This window comes from Coffea arabica, chromosome 11e, assembly GCF_036785885.1.
Source record: "Coffea arabica cultivar ET-39 chromosome 11e, Coffea Arabica ET-39 HiFi, whole genome shotgun sequence".
NCBI classification, from domain to species: Eukaryota; Viridiplantae; Streptophyta; class Magnoliopsida; order Gentianales; family Rubiaceae; genus Coffea; species Coffea arabica.
Genome location: NC_092331.1, coordinates 11,211,304 through 11,233,457, shown reverse-complemented (window position 1 = coordinate 11,233,457; position 22,154 = coordinate 11,211,304). Strand labels below are relative to the sequence as shown.

The following is a 22,154-nucleotide window of genomic DNA, read 5'->3' as shown; positions in this document are numbered from 1 at the left end:
AAATTTGTCCAGCACTCAACAAATACGAAGTCCAACATAATTCCATTCAATACAGATACACAAACTCCAACCTAATACCATGAAGGATTGCATTGGTTGGAGTTAGGCTAATTCAACCTAATAAACGAAATATTTGGCTACGGATGGTAATGATTGGCTAGAGTTAGGCTATCCAAAATCAACAAAAATTGATAGGATTGACAACCAATGCCACTCACATTCAAGAATTTACAAACTCTAATCACATTTCATCCGAGACAACATATAAGACCATAACATCCATACAACACAAACTCTAGAAATAAAAGTCAACAAATACACAAACTACAACCTAATTTCATACGAGACAACATCGATAAGAGCCAATATACCATAACAGGTTTTGTCCAGCCAAATAAACGCACAAACTGCAGCCAAATAACTATGTAAAACACTGCTACACAGCTAAAAAATTGTCGAACTTCAGAAATCACAAGAAAAAGTACAGCAACCCCTTTAGAAATCATAAGAAAAAGTACCGCTTCACAACTCCAGCTTCACAAATCACAAGAAGCAGCATCACATATTCCAGAAAACAGCCTTCAAATGTCCGAAAGATCAAAATTTTCAATTGTAGATGATTCGAAAACATCGAATGGTTCCTACAAAACGAAAACAGGAAAGTTACAACTCATAACAAGATAAAATGAGCTGCCAAAATAAACAACTAGTAGAAGAAATATTTTACTTACACGAGACTTGTTTTTTAACCCATGAAGATTGCAGATCCAATCATTCCCACAAAGCAGCATTTGCACAGTTTCAACAAACATAGAAGCACGCCTATCATCTATTATTCTACCATCAACACTGAAAGTAGATTCGGACGCCACGGTTGTAACTGGAATAGCGAGTGCATCACTTGCCAATCTTGACAATATAGGAAACCTCCACCTTTCCCCTTTCCACCAACCCAAGACATCAAGATTTGCATTTGCATCACAAACATACATGCTCTCTTCCAAATAGACATCTAAATATGATTTTTCAGGGGGAGCCTTGTCAATTTCATTAACAATCATCTGAAATTTTTCTTTTCCAGTTAGAACATTAACTCCAAGCTTTTTAGCAACCCCTTGGGTAGATTTACTTGTAATTTCTGCATGTTTTCGTTTTCCAGCTTCCCTTTGTGGTTCCTCACTATGAGATGAGATGTGAGCATCCACATATTCATTATAGAGGTCATAAAGAATGCATATAATCTCATCAATGTACCTAGGGGCTGCATCCTCTCCATAAATAACTGAGAAAGTATGATTAACAAGGACCATTTTGTACCTCAGATCAAGAATAGCACCCAAAGACATCAAGATATTGCTTTCACCCCAACACTTGTCAAATTTTTGTGCCATACTCTTGGTCATAAACCTAATATGATCAGAAAAATTGAGAGCTTTTTCATTTAATAGCTCTTTAATCCTATACAAGTCTACAAGAAAAAGGTTAGCTGTTGGGTAATCGATTCCAGAAATAACATTGGTGATCTCATAAAAAATACCCAAAAATTTACATACTTCTTCAACTTTCATCCACTTGTACTCACTTGGGACATAGTGAAACCCAGGATCAATGTACCCATACCTGGGAAATACATCCCTAAACTCTAGAGCTGAAGCCAACATCAAATAAGTGTTGTTCTACCTAGTTGGGCAGTCCAAAATGAGCTTTTTAGAAGGCAATTGAAGCTGTTTTTTTATTTTGGCAAAGTCATTGAGACGAGACTCTAAATTTTTCAAATATTTAATCCCCTCTCGAACAACATCAATCACATCAACAATTTGATTAAACCCATCTTGAACAAGCAAATTAAGTATATGGGCACAACACCTAACATGAAAAATTTTTCCTCCAATGCTCAACCTTTTTCTTAGAGAGAAATCCTCTTTAAGTCTCCTAATGCATACATCATTATATGAAGCATTGTCCACAGTTATAGTAGAAACCTTATTCTCAATCCCTCACTCAAAAAAAACACCTACTTAAAGCATCAGCAATAATTACTCTTGTGTGAGGAGGTGGAACATTACAAAAATTTAGAACCCGTTTTTGCAACACCCAATCACTATTAACAAAATGCCCTGTCACAACTATGTATTGAATTTTTTTACCGGAATTCCACAAATCTGTGGTTATACTAACCCTATTGGCACATTTTAATATATTTCTCAGCCTTTTCTTTTCAGGCATGTAAGTAGTCACACAATCTTCCTTTACTGTTTGTCGGTTAATCTTTTTATAAAATAGAGATGCAACTTTCATGAACTTGTTAAAAACAACATGGTCCAACATAGAGAAAGGATACTCATGTATAAGAACCATATGAGTTGCTAACTCTCGTACTTTAGCATGATCATAGGAGAAATTAGTTATAAAAGTTATACCATCCGAGGGTCCTTCGGTAAAGGATAACATTTGCTGCCTCTTTTGATTTTCCTCCCCAACAGCCAACCTCTTTTATAGACAATTTTTGAGATGACGCTTGTGTTGAGAAGTAGCTCCAGATGGGCTTTTGGCAAATAGTTCTTTGCAGCGATTGCACTGCACTTTCAATGTTCCATCAAGCTATTTTACTACCGTCATATTCTTTCATATTGTTGACTTCTTTTTCCGTTGTTTTTTTTCAAACAGATTTGCTCCTTCAACAGGACCTTTTTCCCCTGTTTCTGCTCCTTCATTATGCTGCTCTATCATTCTGCTGCTCTAAGTTATCTAAGTCCAGCTCTTTTTCGCTCATCTCATCAGCATTAGACTCCACCTCAAGTTCTTGATCTACAGTTTCATTTCCAACCTCCATAATAGGACTTGTTAACGATCCTTGGTGTGAATGAAATGGAGGACTGTACATACCTATTATTTAAAAGGGAAAATATACTTGAGTCAAGTCCATAAGGAACATATGCAGGAACATATGCAGTCAAGTCCATATGATATTTAATAACTCAACCACTTAATGCAGTGCATTCTGAAAGTTAACAAAAACTTCTACTATCAGATAAAGTGCTAGATAACAAAAACTATTACTTATTTACTATCAGTAACTATAAGAAAGACTAGTTCTTTGCTCAAGTTAATCCGAATCAAACTCAATCAGGGTGGTCAACATCTGGGAAAGCCAAAAGGGAGAAAAGTTGAAAGTTGGACTGCTCCCTCCCTCCCTCGCACAAGGCCGTGTAATAACATGAAAAATAAGCAAACACTATATTGGCTGTTTAATATTGATAGCAGGTTCTGAACTCTTGAAAGGGGATAATACTATTTTTTTGACACAAGCAAAAAGCAGCAGTCCTTTCCAGGGAATTATATATGACTACATTCGTTTGGAAAGACCCTCATCATTGAATCCCTAACAAAATACAGTGCACATTATCTGAATGGTTACCATAGAACGCTTATGAATTCTAGTAGACAAAGAATTAATCTGATAAATAATCAAACATCACACAGCTAAAATCCGTAATCAACAAAATCCATTGACTGAGGAAGAGTTTTAAGCTTTGTGGATAAGACCTACTAAGGAGGCCAAAAATGTGGCTCTAGCCCAATCGCAAGGGCCAAAAGTTCCAGCTAGCAACTTTATTACCAGCATGGCTCAGGAAAAAATAAAACTCCAGTACTGCTGTAATTACATATTTTCTATGCATCTATTTTACTCTTTATTTATCATGACAAGAAAACTCATCAAAGTCCATTATTATTATTATTTTTTTGGGGCCGAAAGTTCTATCTTTCTATATCATCAAATGATTTGATTATTGTAATTTATATAAAACAATAACAAGAAGTTTGTTACTACTTGCAGATCCCAAAGATAAGAGTTGCTCTGGTAGTAACATATGAGGATTAGGTTCCTATCATAAGGGAATTCTTGTCATGTTAGGATAATTTACCTACGAAAAGAGACAACACTTACCAGAAATCACGATGGATTAGAGAAACCAGTCAAATTGGACTGGTCAATGGTTGCTTGAGGTGATTTTTGGTGGAGGCCAGAGAGCAAAGATTAACTGGAGATGACTGATTTTGGGCGTGGCAGTGGACCGGTTGTTAATGGAAGAAAACAGAGATGCTGGTGGACTAGTTGATTTTGGTGGAAAGCAGGAAGGCCAACGATTGTGTGGAAAGTAGGAATGTTGCTTTGTTGGAGTATTGCTGGCTGTGGGTTGCGGCGGAGAGGGAAGTTGTTGGCTGTGGGGTGCGGCGGAGAGGCAGAGGCGGAGAAGAAGAATGAAACGATGCAATCGAAGTATCGAACCCTAGTCCAAATTTCTGCTCTTTAACTGCTAAAATGACAAAAATGCCCTTCTTTGTCAAGCTCAATCAAGCTACTCGATAAAGAAGGGAATTTGAGCTTACTCAGCTCGATAACTAAACGAGTATATTTTAAGGTCGAGGGCGACTCATTAATTGAAATTAACGAGTCGAGCTCGAGACTTATCGAGCAGAGCTCTAATGAGTTTTCGAGCTACTCGTTTGGTTTAACAACTCTACCTGTAATAAGCAACAGTTGGTGTGTGGAATCACATGAAACTTTATGAAAAGTCAAAATCAGACAAAAGGCCCAATGGTCGAACCGAGTAAAAGACCCGGATGGTCGAACCGGAAACCGCCCATCAATGCCTTACCCAACCCAACCGCCAACCGCATCTTTGCAGAATCAAAAGGGTTTTGGGGTTTTGCAGGTTCCACCGCTGGAGTGGTTTTTTCCGGCGTTGAATCAATCGCCGAACCAAGAAAACTGGGAAAAAATGGGGAAAGCTAAGAAGGCACCGAATTCGCCGTGATGAAGAAAATGGTCACCTCCAAAGCCATTAAACAGTAAGCTCTCAGCTCAGCTTTTTGCTCCTTTTATGTATCTAAATTCACAATTGGTCAGCTTTTTTTTTTTGGTATAAATTTGCTCATGAATTGAAATTTTCTTTATGCTCAGGCATAAAGAGGAGGTTTTGAACCCTAACAAGAAAGATTTGACTAAGGAGAAGCTTCCCAGAAACGTGTATGCATTACCCCTTTACTCCATTTTTTTAGTTCAATTTTTTTTATTTTGTAAATAATTCTTTTAAGAGGGCAGGGAAGGGGAGGGAAGGCTGGAATAGAACAATCATTCTGATGCAATGAAGAAGGATTTTAGTGGTGGGTTTTGTTTGATTCGAAGAATTATTCTTGTATAGTTTTACTTTTTGGAAGAGGGGAGGGGATGGAAGGATGAAGAGGGGAGGGGAATGTGGATGGTTGGGATCCAACTCTTGTTCTAAGATGAGGAATAGGGACTGTTAATTAGAGGATTATGTTCAAAGATTTTGCCTTTTTTGGGATATATTTTTCATTAAGTCACTGTTTGTGTATTGATTGAGTGAGAGTTGTTGATTGTGTGATGCAGACCAAATGTTTCATCTGCACTTTTCTTCAAGCACAATACTGCATTGGGTCCGCCGTACAGGATATTGGTCGATACTAATTTTATCAATTTCTCTATTCAAAATAAAGTGAGTGCTCTGGATTTTAGTTGCATATGTTCTTGGTGTTGTATATGACAAGTCTTCGCTTGATGATATTTGTTAAAGGAGATGTAATGCTTTAATCAGAAGATAACCATTTTTATGATTTTGTATTTGGTGCTGTGATTGTGGTGCTTTGCCCTATCATTTATAGTGAATCTTTTGTAAAAAAGGATTTCTTTTGGAAGGGTGCTAAAATGTGGGTTGATACATGGATGAAACTATACACGTGTTTATATAGTTTAGTTTTCTTCTTTCTTATCTAAGAGCCTAAAATGGTAGTTAATTTAGTTAAGATATTAGCATGAAACGTAGCAGAGATTGTAAAATATGTCCACAAAAGTAGGTTAATCTACAGTTATATTTGGTCTTAATTTTGTTGAAAGACAATGGTTCCCACCGGCCACATTTTATTGTGGGGTGGAGTGGAGGGGAACTTTGCTTTTGCATAACAGATGAGATAGGATCATTGCCTTTGTGAGGACATATTGAGTGAAATACTGATTTCCTTGTTGGTTTTAAACTTTCTATTCAGTTGGATTTGGAGAAAGGAATGATGGATTGCTTGTATGCAAAATGTAAGTTGAAGCATGCCATCTAATCATTTTTTCTGTTGTTGCTATCAACATTGTCTATTTGTCAATTTTGTTGTTATTTTTCTGTTTTTTCTCTTCTCCTTTTTATTATTGTTACTAAAGTTTTTTAGTGTTCTGAATGGCTTCACTTTAATGTTTCTGCTCAAAACACAAGAAGGTCTATTTTTGCATCTTCTTGTTTTGTAAAATCGGGTAATCAATTGACTATGCTATCAAGTTCTTGTATCTTGATATTTCTGCTCATAATTTAAAAAGGATATGGTTGCGTCATGTTGTTTCTGTGAAACGGGGGAATTGATCGCTCAAGTGAACTTTATGGTTGATGTAATGCAACAAGGAGCTCTACGTCATTTGCTTCTGGGAACTGGAGTAAAATGAGTAGTCTTCATTTTCTATAGGCAGCTTATTTTTAGTCAACCACATGAGAACTACATCTTATCCTGTCATGTATCAATTAGAGGAACAAAAAATCAACTCATAGCTCATCTTGTGATTTTCAAATATCCCAGAAGAAGTCACTAAATTGAAGAAGGGGGGGGTAAAAACTCTCCAACATAGCTGCGGAATGCCATTCTATAATGGGATTATTGGTTGCTGAAGCTAGAACTCTCAAGATTCCTGAGTTGTCAACGTGCACCTTGCTTAATTGCTGTATACTGTGCAGAAAAGAATCTCATAATCAAAATTGAGTTTGTAGACATTTTATCTGTTGGTCTAGATATGTGCTGAACATTTCTGACTTCTCTGTTTTATGCTGTCATTCTTACCAGTTTCTACCCAGAACACATTTCTTAAGCTAATAACATTTATTGATCTTTCTACAGGCACTCCTTGTATCACTGACTGTGTAATGGCTGAGCTTGAGAAGCTGGGTCAAAAATATCGTGTTGCTTTAAGGTATAATCTTGTTTCTTTACCTTTTCCTGAACTTCTGTTCCCATAAAATGCTTTTATCATTTAGCTTAGTGTTTGAACAAGCTGAAAGAAAACTCAGATTGTCATTACCCGTGTTTTTGGTTAAGAACGTGGTAGATGATAATAGATGATATATTATTTTCACATATTAAATTTCTAATCCAATATTCTTCATGTCTTTTGGTTGCAATTCTGCATGGTTATGTTATTGAATAAGGTTATACGTTGGTTACGTGGTCCTAAAACTTTGGTCTTCATAAGAGGAAGACCAATTTGGGTAAAAAATTAGGCCCTTGCATTTTTAGATTGTGAATAAATCGTGATATGCTCTATAGGAGAATTACTAATTAACTACCAAGTGTTCTTTGTATCTTATGCATAATGCATGTTAAATTTCTATGCTTAAGAATAACAAACTTTTCTGTTTTTGCTTTTTGCTTTTACCAGAATCGCAAAGGATCCTCGATTTGAAAGGCTTCCTTGTACGCATAAAGGAACATATGCTGATGATTGCATAGTAGAAAGGGTCAATCAGGTATAATCTCACTTAAATAAATTCTGTAATTTGTGGTGTCTCAAAACTAAGGTAAACTGATCCTGTTTATGTATTTTTTTAATATGTATGTTTATCACACATGAAAGCTTTCTGAACTTAATCTCCAATGAAGTGATGCTGGTTGCTATGTATTATTACTTGTCAATGGGAGCGAATGCAGAAACTAATGGTTAAGCTGTTCCCTTGCTTTTATTCTTTCCTGCTCTAACCTATTGTTTGCTGAAAACAGCACAAATGTTACATTGTTGCAACATGTGATCGAGACTTAAAGCGAAGGATACGGAAGGTGTGATATGCTTGATTATTAATTTCATGTCATTTTACTGTTCTCCAGAATTGGAATGTAACTGAGGTTTGATTTTCAAGTAGGTCCCCGGTGTACCAATAATGTACATTACTCAGCACAAGTACTCCATCGAACGGTTACCTGAAGCTACAATTGGTGGAGGTAGGCTGACTCCATGTTGCGTTATTTACAGAAAAGCATACACAACTTAAGAAGATGGCTGTGCTTGTTTTCTGCCTTGAACTTACCTTTGAAAATTGTCATATGCTGGTGCAGCTCCAAGACTTTGATACTAAAAGGCCGGTGATAGGATTCAGAGCAGGACGCACAGTTTCTGGACCATGGCTGTGGCGCACAGTTTGGTTATAGGCATCCTGAAATTGCTGTCCGAGGTCGTCCTTTTTTGGCTGATCCATGATGCGGGTCAGAAATTTTTTAAATGCTTGATTCGTATGTTTCTTTAGATGTACTTTGAATATTGTTGCATCAATCCCATGCACGGCTTGTGAAGATTACCTTAATTCGTGAAATGTTACAAGACAAAATCACAACATGCTTCTGGTCTAACTTACATTCTAGAGATATTAGCGAATTCTACAAGAATCGGAGTTGAATTGAGTTTGTAAATTTGCATGGATGGTGAAACCCCACTATTCAGATTGGGATTCTAACAATGGAAAGCGAAGATGGAATATGCTTTTGTCCTTTGCCTTTGGTTCCACTTCCAACTTACATAAAGGACCATTTCCTTTTCCTTTTAGTGTAAGAGACAAAATTGGATCGAGGGACACAAAAGAAAGCTGGTGTAAAGTGGTTTCTAGTGTTTTGTGATGTTATTGCTTGTGGAGTTGATTCTTTTCTCTTTATCGCGTGGGAGGCAGTGCTAGCTCAAAAGCTATAACATGTAAGAGTATCTTCCAAAGTTTGTTAATAATTGCTAGGACCATAATCACTCTTTAACGGGTGTAACTGAGTTGTCTTGAAGCATCTTCTTTACACAAGTCTATAATTCAAGAGGGAGGTACATGTTTTCATTGTTTGTTGGTAGAAAGGGCTTAGCATATGGTTTTGTGGTCGCAAGTGGATAATGGCAAAAGCACTTGAAACAAAGAGCATTCATGTTCCAAGGAGGGAGGGAGAGAGGATGTTGATTGAGTTCATGTTCTTCTACCGCGACTTGAGCATGTATTTAACCAGTCTTGTTCTCATCAAGAACAAATCCTTGGGTTCATCCGTGCAATATGATGTTTGGTAAGAGGGTTTTGGAATGGAGAATTGAAATAAATTTCATAATTATTGTTTGGATTACTACTATTGGAATTGGAATTTTGAAATCATATCTAAAAATTCGGAGTTCCCCAATTCCCTAATAACCTGGAGGGTTTTGGACAAAACCTAAGTCTGATTCCCGTTTAGAAACAGGGCATGTCCCTGCCATTCGTTAAAATAATTAATATATAATTATATATACATATATATATAATTATATATAATATACATTATAATTATAATTACATATTTTATTATAATATTAGTATAATTATATAATATATTTAGAATAATAAATATATTTATATTTATAATTATTATATACACATATATAATATATTATATAAATATTATATTATAATTATTTAATTAAATATAATTATATTTATATAATAGATATTATAAATTTATTAATATTATATAATAATATAATAATATTATTTATAAATATATTTATAAATGTATATTATATGTGCATATAATTATAATATATATGTGCATAGAATATAATAATTATATATTATATATTTATATTTATTATTATAAATATAATAATAATTATATTTCATATGTAATATACATTATAATTATATAATATATTAGTATAATTAATATATATATATTATATCATTATATATTTATATTTATATAATTATATTTAATTATATAGATAATATTTAATGTAATTAGTTACAAATTTATAATAATGATAGTATTAGTTATACGTATTATATAATGATATTACAAATTTTGAACTACCTTTTCAGTTCACAACTACTCAAGAAAATTCATATAGAATAGCATCAGCAACTCTTAAACAATCAGATACATATTATTTTGATAAAATTTTAGAAGATCTATAAACGTCAGATCAGTGTTTAGCATATATACAAATAGAAGAATCTAGATTAGTAAAAGTAGCACATCACCATCCCGCATCATTTCTCAGAAATATTAGACAAGCAAAAGTAAATTTACTTTGGCACAGATACTCTGAATTAAAATCTATAGAAAGACAAAAATTAGAAGAAAAGGAAAAATATAAAAACAGAAGGAATTCCTGTAATAAGATCTGTAGAATATCTAATTAAGCAATATAGGTCTTTAACTGGAGCAAGTATGATATTTTTTATCTGGTAATATATGGTTATTACCAAGAAATATATAACTTGAGAGGTATATACACACATATATATGAGATATATATGAGAATTGTAGGCTCTATATATGAGGTATATACACACATATGTATCAAGTTAGCAAGATTAAGATTTTGATTAGTTCTTGAAAAGATACCGGTCTCATAAATTTTGGCCATTGTCCGCCATATAGCCTTTAGCTTTTTGAAAATTTTGGCCATTATCGGCCATATAGTTCTTTGAAAATTTAGGCCATTGTCGGCCTCATATACTAGACACCGGATTCCAACCAAGTTGAAATTCGCAAAAATAATTAGGAAACACAAGTCCGGATTTCAAATCCAAACAACAAGCCTATAAAAGCACCAGTCTCAAACCATTGTTGAGTACGATACTTTCATAACCTATAAATTACAAAGCATTCTATATTCAGTCCAAAACACTTTTTACAAAGGTTAATCTTTCAAGTCATCTTATTATTGAGAGGAAAGGGAAACATAGAATAGAAATTAGTACAGCCTACCCTAGATTTAATCCAAATAACCGGAAACTTTGAGAGAGATACCCTATTTTGGAATCTTAAAAGTCCAAAAGACGGTGTAATACCCATCATAGCCGTTTGGTCAAGAGTACTGCAAGGCGTAAGGGGAAGATCTGATGAGGCAAACATCTAAAAACAGGATTCCAACTCTCATAGCATCAGAAGGAAACTTTGGAATAAAAGCAAGGAAGGTATAATTTCTGTAACCTCTATCAAGTACCGAGTACTTATATAATTTTTAAAACTCATATACTTTATAATTTCTGCATATAAATTCTATATGAATTTTGAACTACCTTTTCAGTTCACAACTACTCAAGAAAATTCATATAGAATAGCATTAGCAACTCTTAAACAATCAGATACATATTATTATTTTGATAAAATTTTAGAAGATCTAGAAACATCAGATCAGTGTTTAACATATATACAAATAGAAAAATCTAGATTAGTAAAAGTAGCAAATCACCATCCCGCATCATTTCTCAGAAAAATTAGACAAGCAAAAGTAGATTTACTTTAGCACAGATACTCTGAATTAAAATCTATAAAAAGACAAAAATTAGAAGAAAAGGAAAAATATAAAAACAGAAGGAATTCCTGTAATAAGATCTGTAGAATATCTGATTAAGCAATATAGGTCTTTAACTGGAGCCTAATAGTCCAACCATTCTGGGAGTTTGGTACCAGATAAGTTTGGTATCAGAACTTGCCGTCCTGGTGAGTCTGATTCCTTAAGTAAAATCAAAGATAGATAAAAGATTAGAATATTTAGATTTAAAAATAAAAAATAAATCTAGAAATATAATAACTCTAGATAATCATAAACATAACTGTTATTTTAGTAACGTATATAAGCATAGTTTACACAGTTTAGAAGATAAAAATTATAATAGTTTAGTTGACCTAATAATATCATTAGCAGAATCCTTAGAAAAACATAAAGAAAATAATTCTAGAATAATAGAAAACTTAGTAGAATCATTAAAAAATAATAATAAAATAATAAAAACTTTAGTAGAAAATCAAGACTACATAAAAGATCAAAATAATAAAATAATTACAAAAATAAGAAGTCTAGAACAACTCAAAGAATATAAAATTAATAACAAAATATTAGAAGAAATTAGTCAAAAATCAAAAGAATTAAAACAATCTTATAATCAGGTAGAAATACTATTACATAAAATAGAAAAAATAATTTTGAGTTAATATATGAGCAGTACTAATAAACCACTTCCTTCACAGCATGCTTTTTATCCTGAATTTATAAAAATATTAAAAGAATTAAAATATTACCACCAGGAAACATTAGGGTTAACAGATTACTTAGGAACCAGTATATCAAATAAAACATATCCTAAACAAAATAACGTGATAATAGCCTTGTTAGTATCATTACATAAGAAAATAGATGCAGTAACAGAAAAAATTAGAGTTTTGCAGATAGATAAATTTGAAAAAGACCTAGAAGAGATTACGGATCAGTTTAAAAGACTACCAGTAACAAAGAAAGAAAATAAGCCACATCTTAGTAACATATTCTCAGTAAACCCCAAACCACAGTTAAAGATCTGGTACCAAACTGATCTGGAATGATTCTACTAAGTTTTTTATTATTGGTCTTTAACTGGAGAATTTGGAATAAATTCTGGTATATTAGCCTGTTTTGATAAAAAAATAGAATTTTCTTCTAGGTATATGTTATATGCTAAATATTGCAAACTATAGAACCTGGCTCTGATACCAAACTTATCTGGTACCAAACTCCCAGAATGGCTGGACTATTAGGCTCTAGTTAAAGACCTATATTGCTTAATCAGATATTCTACAGATCTTATTACAGGAATTCCTTCTGTTTTTATATTTTTCCTTTTCTTCTAATTTTTGTCTTTTTATAGATTTTAATTCAGAGTATCTGTGCCAAAGTAAATCTACTTTTGCTTGTCTAATTTTTCTGAGAAATGATGCGGGATGGTGATTTGCTACTTTTACTAATCTAGATTTTTCTATTTGTATATATGTTAAACACTGATCTGATTTTCTAGATCTTCTAAAATTTTATCAAAATAATAATATGTATCTGATTGTTTAAGAGTTGCTAAAACTATTCTATATGAATTTTCTTGAGTAGTTGTGAACTGAAAAGGTAGTTCAAAATTCATACAGAATTTATATGCAAAAATTATAAAGTATATGAGTTTTAAAAATTATATGAGTACTCGGTACTTGATAGAGGTTACAGAAATTATACCTTCCTTACTTTTATTCCAAAGTTTCCTTCTGATGCTATGAGAGTTGGAATCCTGTTTTTGGAGGTTTGCTTCACCAGATCTTCCCCTTACGCCTTGCAGTACTCTTGACCAAACGGCTATGATGGATACTACACCGTCTTTTGGATTTTTAAGACTACAAAATAGGGTATCTCTCTCAAAGTTTCCGGTTATTTGGATTAAATCTATGGTAGGCTGTACTAATTTCTATTCTATGTTTTCCTTTTCTCTCAATAATAAGATGACTAGAAAGATTAAGTTTTGTAAAAAAGTGGTTTGGACTGAATATAGAATGCTTTGTAATTTACAGGTTATGAAAGCATCGTACTCAACAATGGTTTGAGACTGGTGCTTTTATAGGCTTGTTGTTCAGATTTGAAATCCGGACTTGTGTTTCCTAATTATTTTTGCGGATTTCAACTTTGTTGGAATCCGGTGTCTAATCTATGAGGCCGACAGTGGCCTAAATTTTCAAAAAGTTATATGGCCGATAATGACCAAAATTTTCAAAAAGCTAAAGGCTTCTTCAATTTCTCCTTCAATTTCTTCTGGCTGAGCTCTTCCTGCCATATAATCATTTAAGTACTGCTGGAATAGTTCTGGATAAGTTGTTTGAACTATAAAGTCTTTTTCCAGATTATATCGGTAGGAAGTGTAGATCTTCTGAATTTTGTTTTCTGCTGCCAATCTGAAGTATGACCATCCAGATTTAAAATGTCTATAGGCTAAGTGCATAGCCTTTGAATTCCGGAGTTGTTCTTCTAGTGTTAAAGGACATTCTGCTATTATTATCCTTGCTGCTGCTGGTGGAGTTGGATAAACATTGCTAACTTGAATCTTTATTCTATGAATTGTTGGTTCTAAATCAATGAGTCCAATCCATTCTGCTAGTGCTGATTTAATTTTTACTTGAACCCATTGTCCATAATTTAGCATTTGTCTACAAAAATATGCTAAACTTGTTCCTAGCTGATATGAGTCATCTCGATCAGAAATTCAAAATTCTTTTAAGAATCCACAATCCATTAAGAACTGTGATGTAAGAATTATTCTTTCTTAATTGACCATAAGGGCTACTGGAGTATATCTGTGTAGTTTAATGGATGCTCTGAATATGAGAAAATCAAGTGTATGTACACAATGGTTTCTGTATTTCTGGTGGTCACAAGGTTCTGGATTATTTGGGCATTTTTTATGGGGATTGATCCAGTAAGATGGGCTGATGTTAAGGCTGTAGTTGGTATTGGGTTTGGTTACTATTTCTTTGAAGTATTTTTGTATTGTTTCTAATTTTGCTAAGTGCTGGGCTTGCACTTTTTGGCTGATAATTTCTATGATGGATAAAGGGAAAGGTTCTAATAAAGAATAAGGCCTAAAAAACATTCTGGGCTTAAGAAACTCAAAGGGTCTATTTGAGATGGGTTGTTCTTTTATAAACATCTCTTTTGCTGGGTCGGATGAAGAACTGGCCATTTGTGATACTGTATGAGACAGTCTTCCTTGTAACTCCCCTATTTCAGAAATTTGTGAAATTATTGTATCACTTTGTAATCCAGATATTTTTACACATTTCTTTGAGCTGCCCTGTCAGAGAATGAGCTTTTTTCTTTTAAATTTTTATTTTCTTCTTCTAGATTTCTAGATTTAAGATTTAAGCTTCTGATTGCTTCTTCCATAACCTTACAATGTCTACAAAATTGAATGCTATGAGTATTATCATATGCTACTGAATCAGAATAACTTCTACCACTATTGCTGCTACTAGGGGCTTCTGTACAAGATTGCACTGGCACCCTCATGCTATCCATACTAGCTTTGCTATCTACATGAAAACTGATGCCAATATTTTTTCTAGCAAAATCCAAGGCTTCATGGATGCTATGAAAAGCTTTCCACAAAGGATTTTGAAAATCTTTAATTTGTTCTACTACTGAAATCCATTTGGAATAAATTTCAGGTGTCTTACCCCGAACTATTGCATAATATGAAAAACTTTGTTTTGGTAGATTACTGAAATAAAATGCTAAAATATTTAAATTTTTAATTCTATCAGAATTACTTCTACTATTCCAGAGGTTATCTAAGATATCCTGTTGGATTTCTTCTAAATTACCTTCCTCACAACTGAAAAAATGTAAATTGGATCCTTTAGGATACTTGTTAAGTTCCCATTGGCCAATTTGTACTTTGGGTAGCTGCCGTGCCATCTTCTAAAAGATCAAAAGAATTGTTAAATAGACGGGATAAAAAATCTGCTAAGTTATTATCTTTACCCTTAATATGTTCGAACTTAACTTTATATCCATTACCTATAATGCTGTCTACAAAATTTAACCATCTTCTAGTAGAACTTCTTTTTTCATTGTGTTTATCAAAAAACTTTTTTATTGCCTCGCAGTCTGTTCTAATAGTAATTTCTGATTTGTTAAGTATAAAAAGTCTAAAGTTGTCTAAACTATATTTTACTGCTAATAATTCATTGTCTATGCTGCTTCTGTTACCTATTTCCTTATATTTGCCACTGGCATATCTACAAATTTGTTCACTATTTTTGCTACTATATTTATTTGGTTTTGCAAAAAGAACTGCTCCACATCCTATACTACTGCCATCACATTCAATTATTAAATAACCTGTATCTAAAGGTAATTTTAAATCTGTTAGTTTACTTATTATTTGTTTTATTGCTTGGACCGATTTTATATCTTCTTTATTAAAATTTTTTTGTCCTTTTAAAGATGTTTTGTTGTATAATGGTGCTACTAAATTATTTAAATTTTTTATAAAAGGTCTGGCATAGTTTAGTAGTCCTAAAAATTGTTGTAATTTCTTTGTTTCTTCTATTTTATCTGGAAATTCTAATACCTTTTTACAAATATGTGGTTGTAATTTTATTTTTCCTTGTCCTATTTCTGTTCCTAAAAATTCTATATTTTTCCTAAAAAATTGTGCCTTATTATTACTAATTATTATTCCATGTCTAATAAATTCTGCGAAAACTAACTTTAGATGTCCAACATGTTCTTCTTTATTTTTTGAAAATACTAATATATCATCTATGTATACTATGACAAATTCTTTATATTTGTTAAAAATATTATCCATTTTTCTTTGGAATATTGCCGGTGCATTTTTTAGTCCGAAAGACATTACTAACCATTCAAAATGTCCTAAAGAGCATTTAAAGCTGTCCATTCTATACTATCTGTGTGCATTCTTGCCAAAATCCTGATTTACAATCAAATTTGCTAAAAATATATCTATACTGAATTCTATTTTTTAGCTCATTTTTATCTGTTATATCATAACTATCCTCTTTATAAGATATCTGGTACCAATAATAATATACCAGGCTAATATAGATGTGGTATTAACAAAGAAATTAGTATCTCATAACCTGTAGAGATTAGTATCTCATACAGAGCTTGCCGTCTCATAAGAAGAAAGTAGACAATTATTCATGCTCTACGAGACGGGATAAGTCATGCCATAATTAATTGGACACTTATTGTTTGGATTGTGATGTTCTATACAAAATTTTTTACGTTTTTCATAAATACATTTCTCAGTTATCTTTTTACCTCACATACATTAAATCATTATAGTATATATATATATATATATATATATATATATATATATATATATATATATAATTACAAAAAGTCCTAAAAATAGCAATCCAAACGGGTCAGGATTTCTCATTTCATCTAAAATAATTATTTTAAATTTGATTAGTATAGGATTATTCATCAAATAATACGAGGGTAATTCTTACATGAATTTGTTGACAACAGATGGGATGCATGCTAGTAAATTACAGCCCCATCCCCTAAATCCCAGAAAGTACACACCAAAAGATCTCACATCAATGGCCATTTGTTGGAGACAATCGCCAAATCTGCATGGTCCTCCTTTTCCTCATTTCCTATGTACTTTAATACTAAATTTAAAACCCAAGTCCAACTTTATTTTTAAGAGGATAAGGTTCTATCCAACCACGAAACTTTTAGGCCCTTAAAACATCTCCACTACTATATAAATAGTTGCCATGAAAAGTTGCATGTCTTAGCATAGTTATAGTGGTACATAATAAACTTATAGATACTTAAAGATAATCTACATATTGACACGGATAGTGTAATGTAAGTGTTTTTAAGAATTTGCACAAAGGTCTGTCTAACGAATACTTACCAGACATTTATTAAAATAGGGTTCAGGTATTAATATCTCGACCAAGCAAAATTAAATAGGAAAAGTGTATAAAAAGTAAGACGATAGTTGTTATGAGTATGTACCTTTACATAATATATTGATTGAGAACGATTTAGGTGTACAAATAAATGCCCATTTAACGCCTGTCGGGAAAATACTAATTTGAAATTTTGACAACACACAAAATCTTTTTTCTTGCTGTTTCTAGTATTGCATAGAATGCTTGAGATTCAATAGCCATTGCATCTTCTAGTAGTTGATAGGAGCGTGGTGGTGTTACTTGTCAGATACTAGGAGGTTGAATCTTGGCACATTTACAACCAATACTGCAAACTTCACCTGTCACCCCAAATAATTGTACTAGTGTCACTAATTGCTTTGTCTACCTTGTTTCCATGTCTTAATTGTTCCTCCTCGTACTACCTTTACATTCACTGATTAAATGCACCTACTTCCGTTTGCAATTGACTTTGCAATTTGTGATTCTTTTTTCTCACGTAATTGATCAATTGGAGTTGATTTGATGTATCACTGCTATTAATAGAAGGCAAAATGAATAAAACTAATCATGCAAGTATATTAAAGAGAATGATGTTACTCAAGTTCAATAACTTAAGCAATCAAGACTAGAAAGAAATTTAGATTTCTTAATTTCATTCTTGTAAGTAACAATTACCAACTTAGTTACCACCTATATTGCTAAAAGAAAAGACCTTTTATTTTCTTCTTCTAGATTTCTAGATTTGAGATTTAAGCTTCTAATTGCTTCTTCCATAACCTTACAATGTCTACAAAATTGAATGCTATGAGTATTATCATATGCTACTGAATCAGAATAACTTCTACCACTATTGCTGCTACTAGGGGCTTCTGTACAAGATTGCACTGGCACCCTCATGCTATCCATACTAGCTTTGCTATCTACATGAAAACTGATGCCAATATTTTTTCTAGCAAAATCCAAGGCTTCATGGATGCTATGAAAAGCTTTCCACAAAGGATTTTGAAAATCTTTAATTTGTTCTACTACTGAAATCCATTTGGAATAAATTTCAGGTGTCTTACCCCGAACTACTGCATAATATGAAAAACTTTGTTTTGGTAGATTACTGAAATAAAATGCTAAAATATTTAAATTTTTAATTCTATCAGAATTACTTCTACTATTCCAGAGGTTATCTAAGATATCCTGTTGGATTTCTTCTAAATTACCTTCCTCACAGCTGAAAAAATATAAATTGGATCCTTTAGGATACTTGTTAAGTTCCCATTGGCCAATTTGTACTTTGGGTAGCTGCCGTGCCATCTGCTAAAAGATCAAAAAGGTATAGTTTCTGTAACCTCTATCAAGTACCGAGTACTCATATAATTTTAATTTCTGCATATAAACTCTGTATCAATTTTGAACTACCTTTTCAGTTCACAACTACTCAAGAAAATTCATATAGAATAGCATTAACAACTCTTAAATAATCAGATACATATTATTATTTTGATAAAATTTTAGAAGATCTAGAAACGTCATATCAGTGTTTAGCATATATACAAATAGAAGAATCTAGATTAGTAAAAGTAGCACATCCTTCTGTTTTTATATTTTTCCTTTTCTTCTAATTTTTGTCTTTCTATAGATTTTAATTCAGAGTAGCTGTGCCAAAGTAAATCTACTTTTGCATGCCCAATATTTCTGAGAAATGATATGGGATGGTGATGTGCTACTTTTACTAATTTAGATTCTTCTATTTGTATATATGTTAAACACTGATTTGACGTTTCTAAATCTTCTAAAATTTTATCAAAATAATAATATGTATCTGATTGTTTAAGAGTTGCTAATGCTATTTTATATGAATTTTCTTGAGTAGTTGTGAACTGAAAAGGTAGTTCAAAATTCATACAGAGTTTATATGCAGAAATTATAAAGTATATGAGTTTTAAAAATTATATGAGTACTCGGTACTTGATAGAGGTTACAGAAATTATACCTTCCTTGCTTTTATTCCAAAGTTTCCTTCTGATGCTATGAGAGTTGGAATCCTATTTTTGGAGATTTGCCTCACCAGATCTTCCTCTTACGCCTTGCAGTACTCTTGACCAAACGGCTATGATGGGTACTACACCGTCTTTTGGACTTTTAAGACTCCAAAATAGGGTATCTCTCTCAAAGTTTCCGGTTATTTGGATTAAATTTAGGGTAGGCTGTATTAATTTCTATTCTATGTTTCCCTTTCCTCTCAATAATAAGATGACTAGAAAGATTAAACTTTGTAAAAAGTGTTTTGGATTGAATATAGAATGCTTTGTAATTTACAGATTATGAATAATAATTACCATTGTTGATTTAATAAGCATAGGGTTATGAAAGAATTAAAACAATAAGCATATATATATATATATATATATATATAGTATTAACAAGTAAGATATTACTTGTAAATTACAAAGCATTCTATATAATCATAAACATATATGATTTACAAATAAAGCTGAAGTATTATAGTGTAAAGTATTTTGATTATTTTGGTAATTACCAGTTATTTACAAAGCATTCTATATTTGTAGTACAATAAGCTTAACTTATATATAAATCTGAGATTATAACAAAGCATTGTAGTAATATACAAAGCATTGTAGTAAATTCTTGGTTATTACAAAGCATTAGTAACTCTGATACCAAAATTATTGTTAAAATTAATAACAAAATATTAGAAGAAATTAGTCAAAAATCAAAAGAATTAAAACAATCTTATAATCAGGTAGAAATACTATTACATAAAATAGAAAAAATAATTTTGAGTTAGTATATATGAGCAGTACTAATAAACCACAAAAATTTTAAAATGACAAGTTGGAGATCATTTACAGGACCCAGTAGAACAGTTAATGAAAATACACAAATAGGAACTAGTGTATTAAACATAGGAAAACAGTTAAGAAGAAATAGGAACATGTATTTAGAAGAGGCAATAGATATAGAAAGAGATTTAGAAATATACAGAAATAATGAAATAAATTTATTAAATCCGAGAACTTTATATTCAGTAGGATTTCTTAGAAGTAATACAAGATTATTTAGACAAACTAGAGAAGAACCAGTAAGTGCATTAACAAATCCAGTAAATCTAAGAATAATAACACAACAAAGTATAAAGCAAATCAGAAGACAATATACATATATGCATATAGGGTTAATAGTTATAGGAATAAAGGGCTTAACAAGAAAAGGATTAGGAAAAAAGGTATTATTAGCAATATTAGATAAAAGACATAAAACAGTAGAAGATGCATTAATAGCCAGTATAGAAGTAGATATGAACCAAAATGGAGAAATATTTTATTGTAGTCCAGATTTTATGGTAACCTTAGAAGATATTAAAAATTTAGAAATAGGCATACAAACTAAAAGATATGAAAATTTTCAAGGAGATAATTTAACAATAAGCATAGGATTTATAGGAAGATTAACAAATAACAGTAAAACCAAATACAAGGTAGATATTAAACCAATAGTAGAGGCTATGGCTAGTAAGGGAATAAAATTAATAAGACCAATAGAAGTAAGTTCAGAAAATTTGGCAGGAGAAGAATGAGAAATTAGTAAATTTATAGAAGAAAATAATCCAATCATACCAAAAGAAAGTATAATATATAAAAATAGTAAAGGGAAAACAAGTCTTAGGTTCTATAATTATGAATCAACATCTTTAGGAACAGAAAATGAAGAAGTAGAAAGATCAGATACAGATTTAGATCTAGTAGAAATAAATTTGATAGAAGAAGAACTTGTAGAACTAGAACATAAAATTATTTATCCAGCAGAATTAAATATGATTTTAACAGAAATAGAATTATTTGATTTAGAAAGAAAATTAGAATCAAACGGACAAATAGCTTTAGATGAAATTTTATATTATGATTATATAGGAAATATTAGAGTTAAAAAAGAAGAAGATGATATTGAAACAGTTAGTATAACATCATATAGAGAATTAATGGAACAAAGCAGTGGAAGCAGCCAACCAAAAAATATGCAAACTGACACTAGCCAAGAAGGGAATATTAGAACATATGAACCAGGACAACCACCTAGAATAATATATAATGAATATAGAGAACCAGAAGAAAAATATAACCCTAGAGGAAAAAGAAGACCATTAGAATTAGAAATAAAAGAAAATTCAGTAGATGAAAGAAAGACTTTAATGTTAACATCCTATGACCCCCAAATGATAGAAGATGTAATAGGTAGCTAGAAAGCAAGAGTAGTTAGAAATTATATACAAAAAGGGTTTGATCATAATGTAACAGAAATGTATACATATTTAGAAACATTCTCTAGGAGGAGTAGCAAGAGCAGCTTGGGAAGCATTTAAACAAAAATTCCCAGATAGATTACAATAAGACCAGACGCATGGAGTAAATCCCATGAATTTTGTTAATAAGTAACAAGTCCAAATAGAGGAGGAGTTCTGACACATAGAATCAATAAGAAAAATAGAACAATTATCTATTAGAAATTGGAAATATATTAAACCATTTTTATAAGATTTCTTATATCATAGCTGTTTAGCAGGATGTTTTTATGATGAAGGAATTATAGAAAAATTATTTGCTAAGTTACCAGACGATCTAGGAAAGAAAATATATACTTTATATAAAGCAACACCTATGGAACCAACATTAAAAAATGTAAGTACAGCTGTAAGATTCATAATTAATAGGTTAGTAGAGGAATGTACATTTATTAAAATACAAAAACAATTAAAAGGAGAATATAGTTTTTGTTCAGAAATATATACACCACAAAAATATGGAGAAAGAGAAAAAGAA

At 31.9% G+C, this 22,154-nt stretch overlaps 1 protein-coding gene and 1 pseudogene across 1 annotated transcript; one reads left to right on the top strand and one right to left on the bottom strand.

Annotated features, from left to right (window-relative positions):
- Positions 1–316: 316 nt before the first annotated feature.
- On the bottom strand, positions 317–4,266 carry LOC113718144 (zinc finger BED domain-containing protein RICESLEEPER 1-like). Its single transcript, XM_027243062.2, has 3 exons — positions 3,950–4,266; positions 732–2,886; positions 317–641 (listed from the first exon to the last, which is right to left on the bottom strand). The coding sequence occupies exons 2-3, from the start codon at positions 1,659–1,661 to the stop codon at positions 582–584; spliced, it is 990 nt and encodes a 329-aa protein (XP_027098863.1). The 5' UTR covers positions 1,662–2,886; positions 3,950–4,266; the 3' UTR covers positions 317–581.
- A 361-nt stretch (positions 4,267–4,627) lies between these two features.
- LOC113719733 (uncharacterized) lies at positions 4,628–8,594 on the top strand (annotated as a pseudogene).
- Positions 8,595–22,154: the final 13,560 nt, after the last annotated feature.

Excerpts from the sequence above, each read along its gene's own strand:
- LOC113718144 (XM_027243062.2), bottom strand. The coding sequence starts at position 1,661 with ATGTTGGCTTCAGCTCTAGAGTTTAGGGATGTATTTCCCAGGTATGGG. Across the intron at positions 642-731 it reads GGTTAAAAAACAAGTCTCGT|GAACCATTCGATGTTTTCGA; the intron begins GTAAGTAAAATA and ends TTCGTTTTGTAG.